We start from the raw sequence: 19183 nt of genomic DNA on the forward strand, positions 1-19183 counted from the left end.
AGGGTTTGAATCTTTTGTGACGACTCTGCTTTAATTGTATTTAGACTCATAGAAACTATTTCTTCCCAATGATTTTTTTTTTAATTGAACTGCATGTATAAAATAAATGGGAGTTGCTTCTCAGGGATATTGTCATGTCATATCCCTAGTTCTTAACACCTAAGTGAAGTTTATTATTTTATTTTTTTCCCCTAGAAGGGAACCAGTTAATTTCTGTGGTAGTAATTGAACATCAGTGTCAAGAAAATTCATTGCCTTTTGATGTGTAAAAATGAATTTTGAAAAGAACAAGGAATGTTTTGGATTCAAAAACTTCAAGTTTTTACTATCAGTTCAGCATTGAAGTTTTACTGTCAAATGCTTTTCTTTCATTGGATAAAGAGTCTAGTTATTCTAATATTGAGCAATTTCATAGAGAATGTTTGATAAAAGAAATGATATAATGAACAGAGATAGAAATCAGAGGGTTCAGAGAGGGAGTAGCTACCAGAATAAAGTCAAAGACAATAAGTAAATGATCATCTCTGCTTACAAGATAACCTGGAGGTGATTTCCAAGCCTGTGACCCTTAACCCCAGGGTTCCAGGTGAAAGTTCTTTCTTGATGTAGATCCCTTCTGGGAAGGAACTTTTAACAATTTATTGATCCACCCTTTTCAGGTCCTTGAAAAGATTTTCTCTGCCCTGGTTTGTATCAGATTTAGATCTACTTTGGAAAGCAAAGCAATTAAAGTGCCAAAACCTTTCATTAGGAGTCTGCCATTTAAAAAAAATGAGCTTTGATCTGTTAACCCTTGGACTGAACATTCCAGTCATTCATCTTCCAGAATTTTAAGTCCAGGATTTGGTTGTGGTTTGAATTTATTTTTTTGAGACACAGCTTGAATGCCTCCATTTGATTTTGTGCTTTCAACACATTTTTGGGATCTGGTGATTTGGGAAGGCCTGTACCATATGGTCTTGATAAGGTGATAGATTTTCACATTCTGGGAATTGGCAGGAAAGGGTAGGAACTGAATCAGATGTGGGAAGAGAAAATTAAGAGTTTGGGTCTAATTCATCTCATGATATATCTTCTGAGACCTATAATTCCCATACAATCAATTTTTAGGAAAAAATTATGTGTGTGTGTTGTCCCCACCTCATGGGGGTCTCTTAAATTCTCTTAAAAGTAGAGAGCTTCCTTTTACAAGAATGGCACTTAACATTTCGTGGTTAGCCCTTCAAAAAATACCCCAGACTTGCGGGTCAAAAAACAAAACAAAACAAAGGCCCTGCTCCACCTTTCTTGGAAAAAGAGGTTGTAAAAAAGGAATAGGCCAAGGGGCCAGGTGCCACGGAATAAAGGGTAGCAAGACAAATTTTGATCTGGGAGTTGATGGTTTTCGGAGAAGGACTCAAGGCAATGGTAGAACAAAACAAAGTCCAATATATACACCAGGAGGTGAAAAACGCCCTGGTGGCAGTCTTGCAAAAAAACCAAAACAACAACAACAACAAAAAATCCAAGAAAGAAGAAAAGGATGCCTTGTGTGATTCCTAGCGGTGGGATAGAGGGGGCTGAAGTGAAGGCTTTTCCTTGACGGTACAGAGAATTCAGAATCGGGAGGCCTGACATTTAATCCGGTTGTTCTGTTCACCGCCGGCTTGGTGGGGACCGTGCCGGGAGAATCACCTACTGGGCTTTCTTTCCTCCATCTCGTCCGGGGCTTTGGATCCCCGTTCTTCGCGCAGGTTCCTAGCCGGGCCGGGGCGCGTGCCCATTTCCCGTACCTCCCTCCACGCGCGGCTGATTGCTGGCAGCCAGGCGCGGGGCGGCGGGGCGGCGGGGCGGCGGGGCGGGGGCGGGGACCAGGCGGCGGCGGCAGCGGGCGGCGCTCCGGCGCGCAGCGGGTTAAGGCGGCGGGGGCGGCGGCGAGGGGAGGAGGGAGAGCGGCGGCGGCGGCGGCGGCGGCGGCTGGGCTGCAAGCGCCCGCGTCCCCGGACCGCAGCGAGTTAAGCGCCGCCCGCGCCGAGAGGGCTGAACCCGGAGCCGCCGCTCCGAGCTCGCATTCGGATCCGCTAGAGCAGGAAGATGGCGACGGACGGCGCGAGCTGCGAGCCCGACTTCTCCCGCGCCCCAGAGGACGCGGCGGGGGCCACGGCGGAGGCGGCGGTAACCGAGGTCCCGGGGTGGGCGCGGGGAGAGTGCAGGCGCGGGCTGGACCCGGCTTGCGCTCCGGGGTGCTCCGCAACCCCGGGCTCCCCGGGGTGCCCCCTCCGCTGGGTAGCCCTTCCGTGGGTGCCCCCTCCTTGCGGTGCCTCACGGCCGGAGTCCGGGTCGAGGAGGGTGAGGCGGCCGCCTGGGTTCGGGATCCCTCCCGTCCTTTCCCAGCCCCGCGGGAAGCACTCCCGGTCCTCCCGGTTCTCGGGGCTCCCTGCGTGTGTCCTGTGCGACCCCTTTGCCCACTCCCTCAGCTGTTGTGGGGTTTGGTCAGGGGCGGGGGCTGGCGTGTGTTTCTAGGCGAACTTGACCCCCCATTGTTCGCCTCTAGCTGCGCGCGTGGTGGTGGGCGCGTGTCTCGGGGCTGCCTGGCATCTCTCAGCGGACCCAGGAAGGCAGCTAGGGGGAGACGGGTCATCGCCAGGCAGGTGTGGGGATGCCCATTGTGTGTGTGTTCATGTGCCTGAGGCCCCTTTAGAGAGGCCCGGTGTCGGCTTTGGGCGCTGCTGCCTCCCGCTTAGCGTCGTAGCTTTGCGTCCTAGCTGCCTGCCTCCCCGTCACTTGGTGATGGGGGGCCGGGATGGGAGGGTGTCCTCGTTCTTCCCTAGAAGGTGCCCGGGCAAGGTGGAGATTCAGCACCTGGTGTCCACACATTGTTCTTCTTCGCTGGGATCTAGAAGCCTAATGAGCTTGCATCCAACGCTGGCCCCACTTTCGGCCCCACAATATCCCTGTGCACAGAGACTGAATGGTGGTTTCCAGCCCTTACCTTGGTGGAGGGGGGAGGGCTGGACCCACATTTCCTGGGTGGGAACGTTTTCGGAGTTGAGAAGCAGCTTCGCAGGAGCTGCAAGGATCTGTAAAGAAAGGCAGCCCTGGGAGCGCCTCCCACCCTTGGCGCGGTCCCGCTGCTCCAGCGGGAGATTCCGGGTGGTGTGGATTGAGAAGAGCATGGACGCCCCGCAGTTCTTTCCTAAACAGAGTCGGTGTTCGAGCAGCAGAGGGCAGGGCCAGGTGTGAATAATCTGGGCTATTTGAACTTCTTCCCTCTCTATTTGGACGTAGGGCTTTCTGGAGAGGTAGAGGAGAGATGTGGAGGTGGAGGAGGCTACTTGAGCTGAGCCTGGGCAGGAAAAAAGAGGGAGAGAAGGAAAAACGGAGGAGGAGGAGGGCTGCTGATTTCCACTTGTGAAACTTGCAAGTTTTAATCTGAAACTTTGAGGAAAATTGATTTTTCATTCTTTGCATGGAAAACGTGAACTTAAGATTTCAAATGAAACCTGCTCGCTTGTGATGCAGTGAAATCAGTTCCCTTTTGTGAAATACAATAAGGAAGCTAGCTATTAAGACAACACAAACCTCTCTGGGAAGTTGAAGTGATTGGGTACCTTCATCCCCAGGAGATGCTAAAGGGAGGGGAGTGAGAAAAAAGAGGTAAGGGTGTGTGTTGTTTTCCAGGAAGGTTGAATTTGTTTAATCGACTTGGAACAGCCTTCTTTCTATTACAATACTTCAGTCTTTAATCACCTGACAATTAAACCAAACACAAACATCTGATTTATGGTCTGTAACTGATCTATAGTTTTATTTGGTTAGATTGCAAACAGATTCTTGGGCGCCAGACAGATTTTTGTGTTAACAAGGTCCCTGTTCCCTTTCTGTTGTTGAAAATTTTCAGGAGTCTGATTTTTCACTGTGGATAGGTGGGGATTTTATCATTTCGCCCTGGTTAGTGATAGCCATGGAAAAATCTGTGAAAGTAAAACTTGTTACTTCTGTAGAATCCTTGGAGGATGCAGTAAGGATGCTTAATCTAATAGTTTTTTAAATAATTTCTTAGTAAAATTCTGATGATGGCTTATTATGCAGTAAACTGGGCATTTTACTTTTCACTTAATAACGTATGGTCCTCCTGTATCAGCCACTTGACTTATAGCTTGATTTTTAAATATTTGTCATTTAACTGCTTCTTATCTGATGATTAAAAATCAAAGACATTTTTATGCATTTTGGGTTCATGGCAACTGAGGACTTAAATTTTTTTTCATTTTTAGGGAATAAGTTTTTTTACATTTTAGAGATTTATTTCATTTCGAATTAGTTTACATATTATGCATTTTTGTATGTACATTTGGCAGTCATGAGCCAATGGAGACTCCAAAGCAGTAGGCTATTTTTGAAAGTGAGTGTTTTCACTAAGTTTTGACTATTTAGATTGTTGCTTAGAGACATGTTTAATTTATAGTTTTCAGCTTAATGTGATTTTCAGTGGAGTGTTTTAAATTTAGTTTGTGATCCTTGTTCTTAGCTGTTTAAATCCTGAAAGCATCCCAAGTGTAAAGCTGGGTAACAGCTACATTATTCAATAGGATCATATTAATAGTCTTTGCTGTGAACCATGCCGAGAGACCTGGGTTATTTTCAGTGCCTTAGCCAAATGTGATGACTTTTATAGGCTATATTGCTATTTCTACTCTGAAAATAACTCCTAATGAATAAGGCAGTATGGAAAACAGAAATCTTCCTGCTTTTTTATTGTCACCAAAGAATTTAAGAGTGAAAGGAAAATGGAGATCTCTTTAGAGCTGTGTTTGGGAAGCTGACCAACATTCTTGTCATTCTGGACTTTTCTGGAGCAGCTAATATGCAAAAAGTAGATATAAATTTTTGTTGTCATGGTGATAATGACAAAAAAACTTGGACAGTGCTTTTATTAAATGCACAACAGGAATATTAAATTAGCAGCTGGTACCTTGGAAATTTTTGTTTCCAGGTGACAATATTGAATGTAAATGCAAAGAAAAGCACTTTCTTAGCCAATTTTGCTAAGCTTTCTTAAAACAACCATGTTATATGGCAGCTATAGAATATTGAAAGTTTCACAGCATAATTTTTAAGTAGGGAATAATTTAGATTTAACACGTTACCACCCACTTACCAAGATGGTGGCATCACGAGTAACATCTTTGCCACCATAAAAAATAACACATCCCATTCCAATGGTAGAAACTGATAAGTGCCAAGGAATCAAATCAGACATGATGATGTCATGAAAGGCACAAATAATTTATATTAGGAGTCTGGGGAGGAGGAGTCATGGAAAGGATCCCTAGTGAAAGGACCTGGAAACATTCCACAGAAGGATGGCATTTGAGTTGGGCCTTGAGATGGAAGGAGGACTTGGAAGTGGAGACAGCAGGAAGCTGTGTGCCATGTAACTGGTTCTTAGGATTCCTTGAAAGGTGGCCTGGGGCACATGGGAGGGGCTTTCCAAGATGAGCATAGAGTTTCAACTTCAGTCTCAACAGAGTGCTTTAGAAAAATAGGTTAGAAGTTGAGGAAATCGACTGAAATATTTCCCCACTATTAGACTATGATGCTTTTCAACATGATGCTTTTCACTCTTTTTTCTTCTTAAATAATGTATATTTCTGTGCCTGTTTTTTGACTTTATTATTGTTGTTGGTATCGTTGCTATTACATTTCTTACAGGAGCAATTTTGTTTGGAGAAAAGCATTTGTCTTCTGTGTGATTGAATCCATGCCTAGGCTAGATTGCCAGTTGGTTATATCCTCTTGTGTTTCATGTAACTTTATGAGGTGAGAAAATGTTTCACAGACTGAGTACTTATTCAGCCATTTACAGATATCTCCTGTTGATCTTATGCACAGCAAGGCTGGAGCTGGAAGAGAGCAGCCTCCTTCAAGAAAAGCTGTGTGGGTTTTGTTTCCAAAAGAAAGCAAAGGTTAAGCACTGTGCCAGGCAAATACATGGTAGGTGTTTCGCTAATATGGAATGAAGAAAATGAGCACTCACTAAGAAGTTGTGTCATAATACTTATTGTTTGGCTAATTGGGAAATTTACTTTGTGTGTTACTAAGTTGTTGGCCTATGATTTGTAGTAATTAACATTATAGATGTTACAGAGCTTTTCTTGTTTCTGGAAGATGACCCTGATTTTCTGATTTTTGTTTGTTTGTTCTTATTTGTATTTGTATATTGTCTCTTTCCAAGCTGCTTTTCTTGGTGACATTTCAGATTCACAGGTTTTTAAAAAATTAATTTACAATACTATTAGTTTTCCCTTTAGATTATCTCTCTTCAGAGTAATGGCTGAGGCTGGGAATGGTAACTGCATCCCTCCCATCCTGAATTCTTCCTAAAATAGAGTCAAGGTCAAATCACCCACTGGGGTGTAGAGGGAGGGGATGATTGAGGGGGGTCAAGACAGAAATGGAAAGAAGTTTGGAAACAGGAAAAGGGAATAAAAGGAAAGATTGGACAGGAAGATAGGCAAGGCTTTGGAATAGTCTGCAAATGCCCAGAAATCTGGAACCTGAATTCAACTTTAAATGTGCCTAGGAAAGATGGAGCAGTTTCTCTCCCTTCTGCCCCATATACTTTGCCACCTAAGCACATCTGAGTGTTGTTTTAGAAAAGACTATTTGAATGCACTCAATTGTCTTCTTCTCTGTTGGAGCTCCTTTGCAAGACTTGTATAACATGGAAAAGGAAACTTGTCTTTTCTCTTAGACATTAAGTAAAAAAAAAAAAAAAATGGAGAACAGTTACGAGAAAGATGATGATGATGATTACATTGAAATCAAAGGATTTTTAAAGATGTGTTCATCTTTTATAAATAACTTGTACAAAAATAATGAGAATTTATTAATGCTGTGCACAATATGATGCCATGCATGTAGAAATCCTGATTTTTAGGAAAAAAAATTGCTCTTGAAATTGTTAGTAAATAACCAAGTAGATTAAGGATGGAGTTAAAAGATTATTATAGTAAATGCAGTATAGCTAAGTTAACATCACTATGCAGAATGAATGCTTGTTCATAAATGATTTGCTTCTGACACTTTTATATTTCATTGAAAAGGCAAAAAGATGATTCCAAAGGCCCGAGTTCTTCCACAGAAGGGCTTTGTAACTGTAAGAATATCATCTAGCAGTCTATGTCTCAGCCTCTTCATTTGAAAATCAGCGTGCTGCCATTTACCACCTACAGATAATCAAGCTGATATTCAATGCATGATAAGCTTCTTAAAGGACAATTACTGGATCTGGATGCTGGTTCACATGTGGATATGTCCCATGTAGGCCTGATGGAATATGGAAAAGCTGAGTTAGAATGGAAATAGGCATTTGTTTTATCTGAGATGTGGTTTTTTTCTTTTTCTTTTTCCAAAGAAGAAATGGAGACAGACAGGAGATCTGAAAGAAGGAAAAGGGATGCAGCCGCATTTAATTATCAGAACTTGTCACCCCTGCCCGAGCCATTTCTTTGCTTTTCATTCCAGTTTTCTTGTACTTAAAATTAGTTATATCCATTACCAGGTTTCCTTCCTGACATTCTATTTACTTGTCAGTTCTACCTCCTTCCAGTATACTCAGTTTGTCTTGCATGAAAGACCTCAGGCAGTGGGGTTGATTTGAGGTGCAAGGCCATGGAGAAGTTCTCAGTATGTTGCTTTAAAGCCCCACACCAAGTAGCCCTAGTTTAGATTGCTCTAAATGATTTTTGAAACAATGAATGAAGATGATTGACCAGTTACTCAGTTGGCCTTAGAGCGGGCCATTGAGACAAGTGTATCTTTACACATTTACATGCTTTGTGTGTTCATATTGCGTGAAATAGGCGTTTTATACCAAACGTGGGTGGGCATGCATGTTAGGTAGAATCATGAGAGGATTTAATACTCTGGCTGTCCCCACATTTCTAGTAGGGGTGAAAAAATAGAGCATTAAGATAGATAATATGAGGAAATACATAAGGCAGAACATGATTAATTGCCAAATGAAGTAATAGAGCAGACTGTAAGACTGAGTATAGGGGAGAGATTTCTGGAGTCCATAAGGACCTATGAAAGTGGGATTTGAACTATGTCCTGAAGAAAAGTAGGATTCCCAAGAATTAGAGGACAAAGGATTAGGAAGAATAAAATCAAAGGTATGCAAAACCTGTCAGTAACCTTTTTTTCTCCATAGAGGAAACTGGGAGGAATAATCTCAAAGCAGGATGTAATGTCAGATTTGAAATAGTTTTAGAGCATGAAAATGTACTTTTCTTCGTGAAAATCCATATAATTGTCTGAATTCATATTTTAATATTATAAATGTTCTGTGTACCTGGAAAGTTGGATTTTTTTCATATTAATGTTAGTCTTCAGCTTTTTATTTTCTTGTAATTTCAAGATGATTTCATTGGTTTCCCCTTCTTTACAGCCTCTTACTCATCCCCAAGCCATAAATCTTACATAGGAAGTTCTAAATGCGCCTTATTAATTATTAGCATGCACTATTAGACTGGGAAGAAAACACATTTCTATAAGTTCAGAGCAAAGAGGCAAAATCAATTCAACTATTTCTCAAAGGCTTCATGGAATGACCTAAATTTCCTCAGTCCAGTAATCCAGTTACCCTGATAGTCTGTGAAATCAGGACATTTGGGAGCTGGGGGAGATTTTAGGGATCACTTAGTACAACATTCTTACTTTACCGCTGAGAAACCTGCAGTCCAAACAGATGAAATAATGTCCTTCTAGCCCATTGGCTTTCTCAGGTGCCTCACCTCCTTCCCATGTGGTAAACTCATTGATCAAATGTAGGGTAGCCCACTAGATTTGAAACCCGGAGGAGATGCTCTTGGTGTCTGTGGGAAGTGCCAGAGAACATGTCTGGCTCTGTGTTTGGTCATTAGCTTTTTACCGTTACTGGTAAGTTTGGGCAAAGATCTGAGGGGTACTTTGGCCACTGTGGTGCATAATCTCTCTTAAATGCTCTTTGACAACCATCAATGTTCTGACCCCTTTAATTCTTAAAAGATATGGGTAAGGATCTCCTGGCCCTATTTGGCTGTGACTGTTGAAATTCGCTACATAAAACCCAGTATTTTAGATTTCTTTTCTTCCTTTTTTTTTTCTGCAGAGGTGAGGGTGTGGAGTGGTAGTGGAGGTAACTGGTATTGGCCTATGTTTAGTTCTGGCAACTAAAGACGACTTAACTCAGCCAAGTTCTATTTTGTCTTCTCCCTCCCTCTCTCTCTGAGCCTGTATAAGAAAATCTGGAAGAATGCCCTCCCCACGCCCACCCCAAGTGATTTAGAGCTTGTTGAAGACTTCTGTGTTGAACAGTAAGAGTTTGGGGTTGGGTCTCCTCTTTCGTATATATGTTTATATCCCAAAGAAGGCGCTGTCTCTGTTTGATGACCAGCTGCCTGTGCCAGATTTTTAAAATTAGGTGTTAAGCATGGTTCCTGGAGTACTTCTCCTGGCAACCATCAAACATGACAGGCGGAGGGGTGGCCTGTGGAGTTGAAATCTAGCTGGGATTTTTCTTTCTTTTTTTGAGTGCCTTGCTATCACTTAAAGATGAGATCTGATTTTTCTTTATTGAGGAAAACAAGTACAATAATAATAAAGCTCAGTGTGTGAACATGTCTGCTGTGATTTTGATGTTGTTGGAGGTGTGGGGGTATCATGTTTTCATGAATGTCCTGATAGAGATCCTGATTTTTTATGTGAGTGGTGGCATTTGGATCTATCCTGTCTTCTCTCTTTTTTTGAAAATTAGGTTATCAAGTTAGTTTGCCTTTTAAAATATAAAATTTATACAAAAAAAAAAAAAAGGAAACTTGGAGGCGATGGATTCGTTTATGGCCTAGACTATGGTGATGGTTTCCTGTCTCTCCAAACTCATCGAGTTGTACATATTAAATATGTACAGCATTTTGTATGTCAATCACACCTCAATGTGGTTTAAAACATAAAAGATTTATAACAGTTATTTTGTTTTTAAGCCAAAAAACATTAATAATTTTTCTGTATCTGAGTATTTCTGTACCGTACATGTGTCAAGTCAGATAAATGCCACTTCATATGAAACTAACATACTTTTTTGTTGGGATTTTTGCTTTTGGGATTTTTTTATATTTCTAACAGTACTAAAGTGCTTTGAATTTATTTGTAAATAAATGACCTCTAACATGATTTCATATACTTCCTATTACTCTGTTTTACCAGAATAGTAGATGGTACCATCAAGCATTGGAGAATGACAATTGAAAAATATTATTATTATATTCTTATTCTTGAAGGCCAGGAAGTAGTAATGTTTTTAGTGAGGACCCAGGGTTGAGAAACAGAGGAGAGAGAGAGAGAGAGGCAGGCAGGCAGACAAACTATATTTAAAATAGTGCATCACTTAATACACTGTGAGGGGAAACAGATTATTATTATTATTTTTTTTAACATTCTGTGTAACCTAACCAATGGTTTAGCAAGAACCCTTATAACAGTGTTTTTTATTTTAATGAATTTCCCTTTTTATTGATGGTGATACATTAAAAAACAGAAGTGTTGGTTGCAGGTCCCATGTAATGTTGATGATGATAGATCCAGAGCAAGCACTCCTGACTCTAATGTGAATCCGAATCTTGGCAATGTCTTTCATAATTTATTAGTATTTAAAATGGAGTACTTTGCTTATGAAGCTTTGGGGAAACAAGGACAATAAAATATACAATTAATTAAAATCTTTAGAACAACCAGCAGCAGCATTAATAAAACATTACCTTCTAAAGCATGTATGAATTGCAGCTTGCTCTGCCATCTCAGTGGGAAAAAGCAGGATAAAAGAGTCTGTCTTTCATCAGAGTCAATAAGCTGAGTTTTTATTGGACTTAGGCTGGTAGATTTTCAAAGAAATAGGCATATAGCCAATAGTCCACTCCTCCCTACATAAAACATCTGGGTGCTCTCAGCTTGAATAATAACAATCACCACTTTTATTTAGCACTTCTTTTATGTGTTCTTGTTTAATGCTCAGAAAACCTTTGCGGGGTAAATGTTAGGATGTGTATTATATAGATGAGAAAACAGATCAGGTAAGATACAGAAATGCCTCTCCAAGTGTAGTCCTTGGACTAGCGGCAGCAACAGGAGCTTGTTAGGCAAATTCAAGGCTCCACCTCAGACCTGTATCAGGAACTCCAGAGGTGGGGCCCTGCAGTCCATGTTAACAAGGGCTCCACATGATTCTTACGCATGCCCACCTTTGAGAACAATTGGGTTATAAGACCTGTGTGACCCCACTATGTAGTGGGAGCAGATTTTGAGCCCTAGTATATTAGATTTTACTATTCACAGGGAATCTCAATTTTTTTTCTTAGAGATTTATTTATTTATTCCAGAGAGAGAAAGAGAGCAAGCGGGAGCGCAAGCACATGCGAGTGGGATGGGGGTGGGGGCAGAGAGAATCCTCAAGCAGACTCCACGCTGAGTGCGAAGCCCAGTGTGGGGCTTGATCTCAAGACCCTAAGATCGTGACTAGAGCCGAAACCAAGAGTCGCAAGCTCAACCAACCAAGCCACCCAGGTGCCCCAATAGGGAATATCTCTTAAGTTAACTTTCTAAGCAAGGGCATCCTCAAAATAACACATCCTTTAGGTTTTGCTGTAGGTTTTTCTTTTTCTCTTTTTCCATCCTGAGCCCCTGCCTTTCCAAACAACTGCTCTAATGTATGTGTAAAAAGAAACAATTTTAAGAGAAAGATCCTTTTAAAATCTTTTTTTGGAGAACCAGCTAGCTCTGGTCTCTTTCACCTTTGTACTGTTATCTCCTTCTAGAAGGTTTCTTTGAAACCGAGAAATAGCCAGTCCTGGTTATGCCTGTTTGAAAGCCCCTGGAATCATTTATTGGCTTGCCATGTTTACTTCTATGTCATCACAAGGATAATATTGGGTCAGGTATCTAGGTGCTAAACTTGTTCTTATTAGCTGATTGATAGGATGGCACTATTTTTTATCTCAAGACTGTTGTCACTGGCTGGTAAAGCGTGTAGACAAGTCATAGCACCTAGGTGTAGTTTTGTCATTTCCTGGCTGAACAATGTGTGTATGTTATCCAACTTCTCTGAGTTGTGGTTTTCTTAACTGAAGATAGAGATTATATCTTACCTATTCGATTTGGTTCTTCTTGAATACTTTGGAAACCATTGGATGCTACGCAGATGGGAAACAGTGTTCTGGAATGGCCTGAGGAATAGCTTCTGAGGTTGGGTGTTCTGAAGCATTTGGGGATGAACATGTGTTCCCCTCCCTCTGAGGGTAATGGGTTTAATCAAAGGAATCTCTGCGCAGCAGGGCGCCGTGGACTACGTGTGTAGAGGGAGCTCAGCCTGTGGATTCACCCAAGCAGGGCTGTGAGCGCTCTAGTTGATTTTCTCTAAGATGGCTACCAGAAAACCTGTTCATAAAGCTTGTTGTCAGGAAAGGAGGGGGCAGAGTTGGACACAAAAGTGTTGGGCATCAGTGGTACATTAGTGGGATTTAAAGAGGAGAGACTGGATGCAGGCAGTTACCAGGGAAGGAATGTGGAGAAGACAACGGACTGGAAGAGTGATAGATGAGGATCGTGATCCTTGGGTCATGGTGCTGATACCTTGTGGTATAATTGAGTCTCTGGAGGGCTCACTTATTCTAGCCTCAGCCTACCTTTGGGATGGCAAGAAGCTACAGAGGCGTTGCTTAAGAAAGCGTTTGATAACCGCATAGCAGGTTCCAGACTCACCTGACCACAGGCCCGGTTGACTAAATGCGGGTGGTGGGCCAGGCCTCTTGAAAGTACATATGCCTGCCCTGTGTGTGTGTGGTGGGGAGAGCAGGGCAGCAAAGGGAAGAGCATGCTCCTTCTCAAGGGACTACTGCTACTTGGTTCTGCAGATTATTGCTCTGTGAGCATGTGAATCCAGGGTTAACCAGTCATCTCGATTTTGCAGAGGAAATCAGAGACTGGATTTTCTGGTGACATCTTAGGTTTTTTTTAAAATGCTGGCTGAGTAGAAAACCCAAAACATTTTGTGGCCCAAGTTACACACCTCTGTAGGCCGGATTTGGCCGTAGGCTGCCGGCTGGTGATCTCTGCTGCAGAGTGTTCTATAAACATGACCTGTTGTTATTGGATGTCCTGGAATTTATAATAACCTCCAGGAGCCTCTATGTTGGGGCCCTTCTAGGAATATATTCTTGTGCTTTCTTTGCTACCTCTGCAACTTTTCCTGAACATAGACTAGGCCTGTTTTGATAGAAACTCCAGAGACTTTAAATTTCTGTCACAATTTGAAGAGATTCTGAATCCAGGTGCGCAGGCAGGCTAGGAAGATAGATTTCCTTAATGAAGAGATTTGGGACTTTGGCCTTCGAGTTTTTACCCCCCTGGAAGGTCTGGGCATAGATTATCTGCTGCTGAACAGGGCCCCTGTGCTTCTGGGATTGGCTGAGCCACTGATAAAAACATCCTTTGCATACCTTTAAGACATGTGCATTGTCCTATGAATGGTTTTTTCATTGCTTTTTTAATATTTGTGTTACAGAAAAAAGAGTTTGATGTGGACACCCTCAGTAAATCAGAGCTTCGAATGCTCCTCAGCGTGATGGAAGGGGAGCTGGAGGCCAGAGACCTGGTCATCGAGGCCCTGCGGGTAAGAAGCTTCTAGGGGCCCAGCCCCGTTGCGGTATCATTTCCTTTTTTCAAAGGGCCGGTGGCGAAGCTGCTTTTCTTAATTTTTGAACCATGTAGATTTAAAATGTTACATCTGGTTAAAATGTATCCCTCACCCCAAATGCCAACCCATAATCTTTATAAACTCAAACACTGAAGTCAGATGGTCAGTCTAATGATGGGAATCGAGACTAAACTGTTTAGTATGGGAAACTTGAGACATGAGCTGTATTGTTTCATGTGGTTATTTGGTTATAAGTTTTTAGAAAATTGGAAATTCGGTATCATACATGTATGTGAGATCAGGGAGGAAAAATTATGAGAGTCCTTTATAAAAGATACTACTGATAATAGAGCTTTTCCTTCCTGTGTAAATTATGAATGATTTATTTTCTGAAACTTATAAGAGTTAAAAACTAACCTATATCTCTCTTAAAAACTATATATACCTTCACATAGTTTTATTAATTTTTCATCGGATCTTCTAGGAATTTTAAATTTTCATAACTTGTGAAGTATTATCTTCTAATATAATAAATACCTCAAAGTTCTGTTGCTTTAAAAATATTAAGTTTTCTTGATGTACAATTTTACGATTGATTGTTCTTAATCTTGTACTTGTTTTGGCATATTAGCCAAACCTAAGTGGTTTGTTTTTTTTTTTTTCTTTTTTCTTTGATATTAAATACTTTGTATACAATCAAGTGTTTCCTGGCTCTTGGTCATTTTGGCCAGGATGGTTATATTTATTATATATGAAGTATGGGCTTGGTTTCCACCCCCCCGCCCCATGGAATATGTCCTCAAACTTTGTCTTAGGAAGTTATTTTAACATATGAAAATCTATGAGTGTCAAATTGTTGCTGCCTATGGGTGCTAATACAGTGGGGGAAAGAGGTACTTAATCATGGTGGACGGTCAGACATAATGAAGACTGTGGGCGTGCTGAGAATCCAGTAGTGTGAGGAAGGGGTGGCTACCGTTCATTTTCACAAACTGGAAATTGGTACAGTGGGGATAATGATTACTGCTCAGTCTGATGACCAGAGAATGATTGCCTCCGAAAAATGGGAGTAGAGTTCTACCGTCTGCAAGCCAATAACAAATTGAAGGTGGTGCCTTTTGAATGACAAGCTTTGCTACGTAGACTTGTGCACCATTCATCTTGGTCCATATTGAAAACATTTGCATTGCTTGCCAGTGTATATTTTCTTGCCAGTGACAAATGAACTCTGTAGGAGAAATGCTAAGGCAGTGGATCACTAACATGTATTACACTCCGCCCGAGGAGAAAACAGGGTGACCTGTGAGGCCAGGAGTGTAGACTCTTGAGACCAATTGGATATGAAGGCTTCAGTTCTTTTTAACTTAATTGCAGTACTTTCAACTATAAGTAGAATTAAAGGCTTACTAATGAGGGCTTGCCAAACTGAAAGTTTTGCATAGAATCAAGGAATGTTGGAGTTGCAAGGAACCTTACTACATATTCTAGGTCAGTGGTTTGCATCCCTCCAAATCTAGGCATGTGTTTTTGGTTTTGTTTTGTTTTGCTTTTTTTTAAAAAAATAAAATGTTTTGTATTATTCTTTTACTGTCCTGCAATGAAGTTTATGGATAAGTGCATATGTAAGTAGGTTATGTTAAAAATAACCAGTACACTGCCCTAATTGTGACATAAAATAACAGGAAAGTAATATATAACAAAATACACATTTCAGTATATAAATGCTCAGGCATGTCTAATGGAAGACATGATAAGGTAAGCGGCGATTTGCACCTATTCGCAGCATTGCCATGAATGCAATCATTGCGAAAGAATCCTGATCCAGGCATGCTGTATTGGGACTCAGACACAGTGAGGGGATTTGCTGTACATGAGGTGACTTTTTTCCCTGAGATGGTGAATGACTTTTGGTAAAGCTCCAAACAAAAGTGCACACTTACGTGAGGGTAGAGTTCGTGGAAAATTGATTGTTTGTTAAAACTAAATTAAAACAGCTTGTCTGTGTGTAAAAGGGAGTTACTCTTTAGCTCAGGTCTTCATATTGACTGAAGGTTCTACTGAAAGGAATGAATAGAGTGACATTTGAAAGTTCAGGGGGACTTGAGACAGTTCCTGGATATGGGGCACACCCCCTAGCCCTGCCCCCTAAGTGCCAGTCACTGTGGTAACAAGTTAGTGACTGGCTAAAAAATTGGCAAGGAGAGAGAATGTGAAACTTTTATTTTTATTTCATATTATGAGATAAACATCCTGAATTAAAATTCAAAATCTGTCCAATCAGTAATCGGTATGTTGCTATTCAATTGGGAGAGAAATACACCTTGTTTTGAAAAATGTCAAAAGTAATATTTCTCTGAAGGTAGGAAATATTTTTTAACTTACTATGTAAATTGGGATTTTTTTTTTTCAAAAATAAAGATAGCTAATTTGTACCATGAACTACATTAAAATTTAGAAATGATTGTGTTATGAGGCATTTAAATCCTTTAGAATTTGAGAATCTTTAGTATATGTGCTGCCAAAGCGAGCACATTTGAGAATCTTTAAAAAGATATTTCAGGGGCACCTGGGTGGCTCAGTCAGTTAAGCATCTGCCTTTGGCTCAGGTCATGATCCCAGGGTCCTGCTCAGTGGGGAGCCTGCTTCTCCCTCTCCCTCTGCCTGCCACTCCCCCTGCTTGTGGCTCTCTCTCTCTCTCTCTGTCAAATAAATAAAATCTTAAAAAAAATTTCAGACCAAGCTTTTTTACTTTTTTAATCATGCTACCTTGATATATTGTTTTTGTGTTTTGAGAGAGAGAAGGAGACCGTGCCAGTGGCCGTGCAGTTAGGTGGGGGGCGGGGGGGGGTACTGGGCAGAAGGGAGAGAGAAAATCCAAAGCAGGCTCCATGCTCAGTGTGGTGCCCCATATGGGGATTGATCTCATGACCCCGAGATCATGACCTGAGCCAAAATCAAGAGTCAGATGCTTAACTAAGCCACCCAGGCACCCCCTACTCTGATGTTTTTGGTTTTCAAGGTATCACAAAAAATTGGATAGATCATTGGATTAATGGCAATAAACTTTGCAGAACAATTCATAAATATGGGGGGAAGGGTGTTATGCAATTATAATACATATATTGGTACGTTTACTATTTTCATGTTTAAGGTAAAAATATTTCCCAGTAAAACTCCTTGGCTTTATAACAGATGTAGTATTCAGGAGATTAATTTTTATTGGGGGGGGATTATATTTTAAGAAGTGCAATGTTTTTGGAAAATATGAACTGCTTAACTGAAATATGTCTTAATTGCATGAGAAATATTCTATCAAGGATTCCCTCTCATCCACAAAAAGTAGGAATAAATCTTTGACCAAATAGATATGCCAAATGAAGTTTAGAGGAAAATACTGTGAAGTTTAATTGAGAATATGCTGTATTTTCTGAAAACCATGATAGATACGGAGCCTTTTGAATTAAACTTAATTGTATATTCAAAGTTTGACTATATAGCCTGTTAAGAGATCATCTATTTGATGCTAATTGTTTAGTTTGTGGAATCTTCTGGCTTTTACTTCTTTTCCATCTTGCTTCTAGAATTTTTATCAGTACCTTAGTCAAAGGGATCCAGATTTCTTGTATGCCTTCTTTTTCCTTTTAGATTGATAAATGAGAATTAACAGTATTATTGACATGGCATTTCTTCCTCATAACCTATAGTTACTATAAAGTATATAATACAGATTTTTAAGTATTATTTGCACTGAAACTTTTAAAAATTACCATTTAACATTTCTTTGGATAGAATGCATTTATAGTACTTACGTCCTAGGGGATATAAAATTATAGAATTACCTTGTATAAGTGGCTGCAACAAAGAGACCCACAATATGATAGATTAAATACGAAGTTTATTTCTCCTGCCAGTCTGCAGGTGAGCCATCTATGCTGGAGAAGTAGTGCTAAGCCAAGTGGTCAGTCAACAGCCCAGATTATATCTATCTTACTGCTCTCCTTAGGGAATTAGCCTCATTGGTGTGGTTGAAACAGTCAATGCCATGTCCACATCCCAAACCTGTTGTAAAGAAGGCAAGAGAGGAAATGAAGGAGAAGCAGCAGCATGTGGATAGGGGAGAACTTTTGTGGGCACACCTAGCCGAGTTCTGGGGAATGTTTCTGGATGGCTGGCTCCCTGGGAGGGGAGGACTTTGGAGGACATCTAATAACCTAATGCAGTCCATTATCTTGGCTTAATGTTATAAAAGATCCTGGTGTATGGTATAAGAAGATAGATCCTTCCTTTCCTCCTTCCCTCAAATATTTGTTGAGGACCTACTGTGTACCAGGTACAAAAATGAAAGTTCGAAGTGAATATTAGTGGAGATTTATTATGCCAAAATTGTGTCCATTTAGAACATTGTATATACCTTTCATATGCTTAAAATTAATTGTCCCGAGTAGTGTCATTTGGGGCCATGTTTTAGTTTTCTCAGACTATGACTCTATATGTTCAGATTTTGTCTAGAATGATCTTCCTTTTTAAAAACGTTAACTGTTCATTGGGTTCAAAACTCAATTAAAAAAATGTTTTGAATGGTTTGCTTTGAAGCAGGTTATCTCCCCTTGGCACTCTTGACATTTGGGACTGGGTATTTGTTGTGGTTGTTGTGAGAAGAGGGGCTATCTTGTACATTGTAGTGTGCTTTGCAGCAGTCCTGGTCTGTCTGCTCACTAGATGCCAGTAGCACCTCTGTAGGTGTGACAGCCAAACAGGTCTCCCCTTGGGGTACACAGTCGCCCCCAGTTGAGAAACACTGCTGTGAAGTAATACTGGTCAAGAAAATGCTGCTCAAATACATTCCATTATAAATACAACATCCATTATTAAAAACTCCCATCAAAGTAGGTTTAGAGGGAACATACTTCAACATACTTTATATGAAACATACATGTTAACGACAGTTAACATCATACTCAATGGTGAAAAAAAATTAAGAACTTTTCCCCTAAGATCAGGAATGAGACAAGGGTGTCTACTCTCAACACTTTTATTCAACATAGAAGTCCTAGCCATAGCAATCAGATAAGAAAAATAAATAAAACGTGTCCAGATTGGTAAGGAAGAAGTAAAACTTCCACTATTTGCAGATGACATGTTACTATATGTAGAAAACCCTAAAGAATCTACTAAAAAACTACTAGAACTGATAAATGAATTCAATAAGGTCACAGGATACGAAATCAATATACAGAAATCTATTGCATTTCTATACCCTAATAATGAATTGGCAGAAAGAGAAATTAAGAAAATCCTATTTACAATTGCACCAAAAATAATAAAATACCTAGGAATAAACTTAACCAAGGAGATGAAGGACTTGTACTCTGAAAACTATAAAACCTTGATGAAAGAAATTGAAGACAACACAAAGAAATGGAAAGACCTTTCATGCTCATGGATTGGAAGAATAAATATTGTCAAAATGTC

The 19183-nt window shown here is 40.6% G+C and overlaps 1 protein-coding gene across 3 annotated transcripts in view; it reads left to right on the forward strand.

Annotated features, from left to right (window-relative positions):
* Positions 1-1959: 1959 nt before the first annotated feature.
* Positions 1960-19183, forward strand: part of CTTNBP2 (cortactin binding protein 2) — a 150932-nt gene continuing 133708 nt past the window's right edge. The window contains exons 1-2 of one of the 3 annotated variants that reach the window (XM_032401711.1): positions 1960-2154; positions 13580-13687. In XM_032401711.1, the coding sequence (XP_032257602.1) occupies positions 2074-2154; positions 13580-13687 (189 nt within the window). In that variant the 5' untranslated portion in view covers positions 1960-2073. Of the gene's footprint in view, positions 2155-2382; positions 3217-13579; positions 13688-19183 lie in introns of those variants that run through there. The other 2 variants (XM_032401709.1, XM_032401710.1) reach the window with 2 other exon arrangements.

The sequence above is a fragment of the Phoca vitulina genome, unplaced genomic scaffold, assembly GCF_004348235.1.
Source record: "Phoca vitulina isolate PV1807 unplaced genomic scaffold, GSC_HSeal_1.0 scaffold4, whole genome shotgun sequence".
NCBI lineage: Eukaryota > Metazoa > Chordata > Mammalia > Carnivora > Phocidae > Phoca > Phoca vitulina.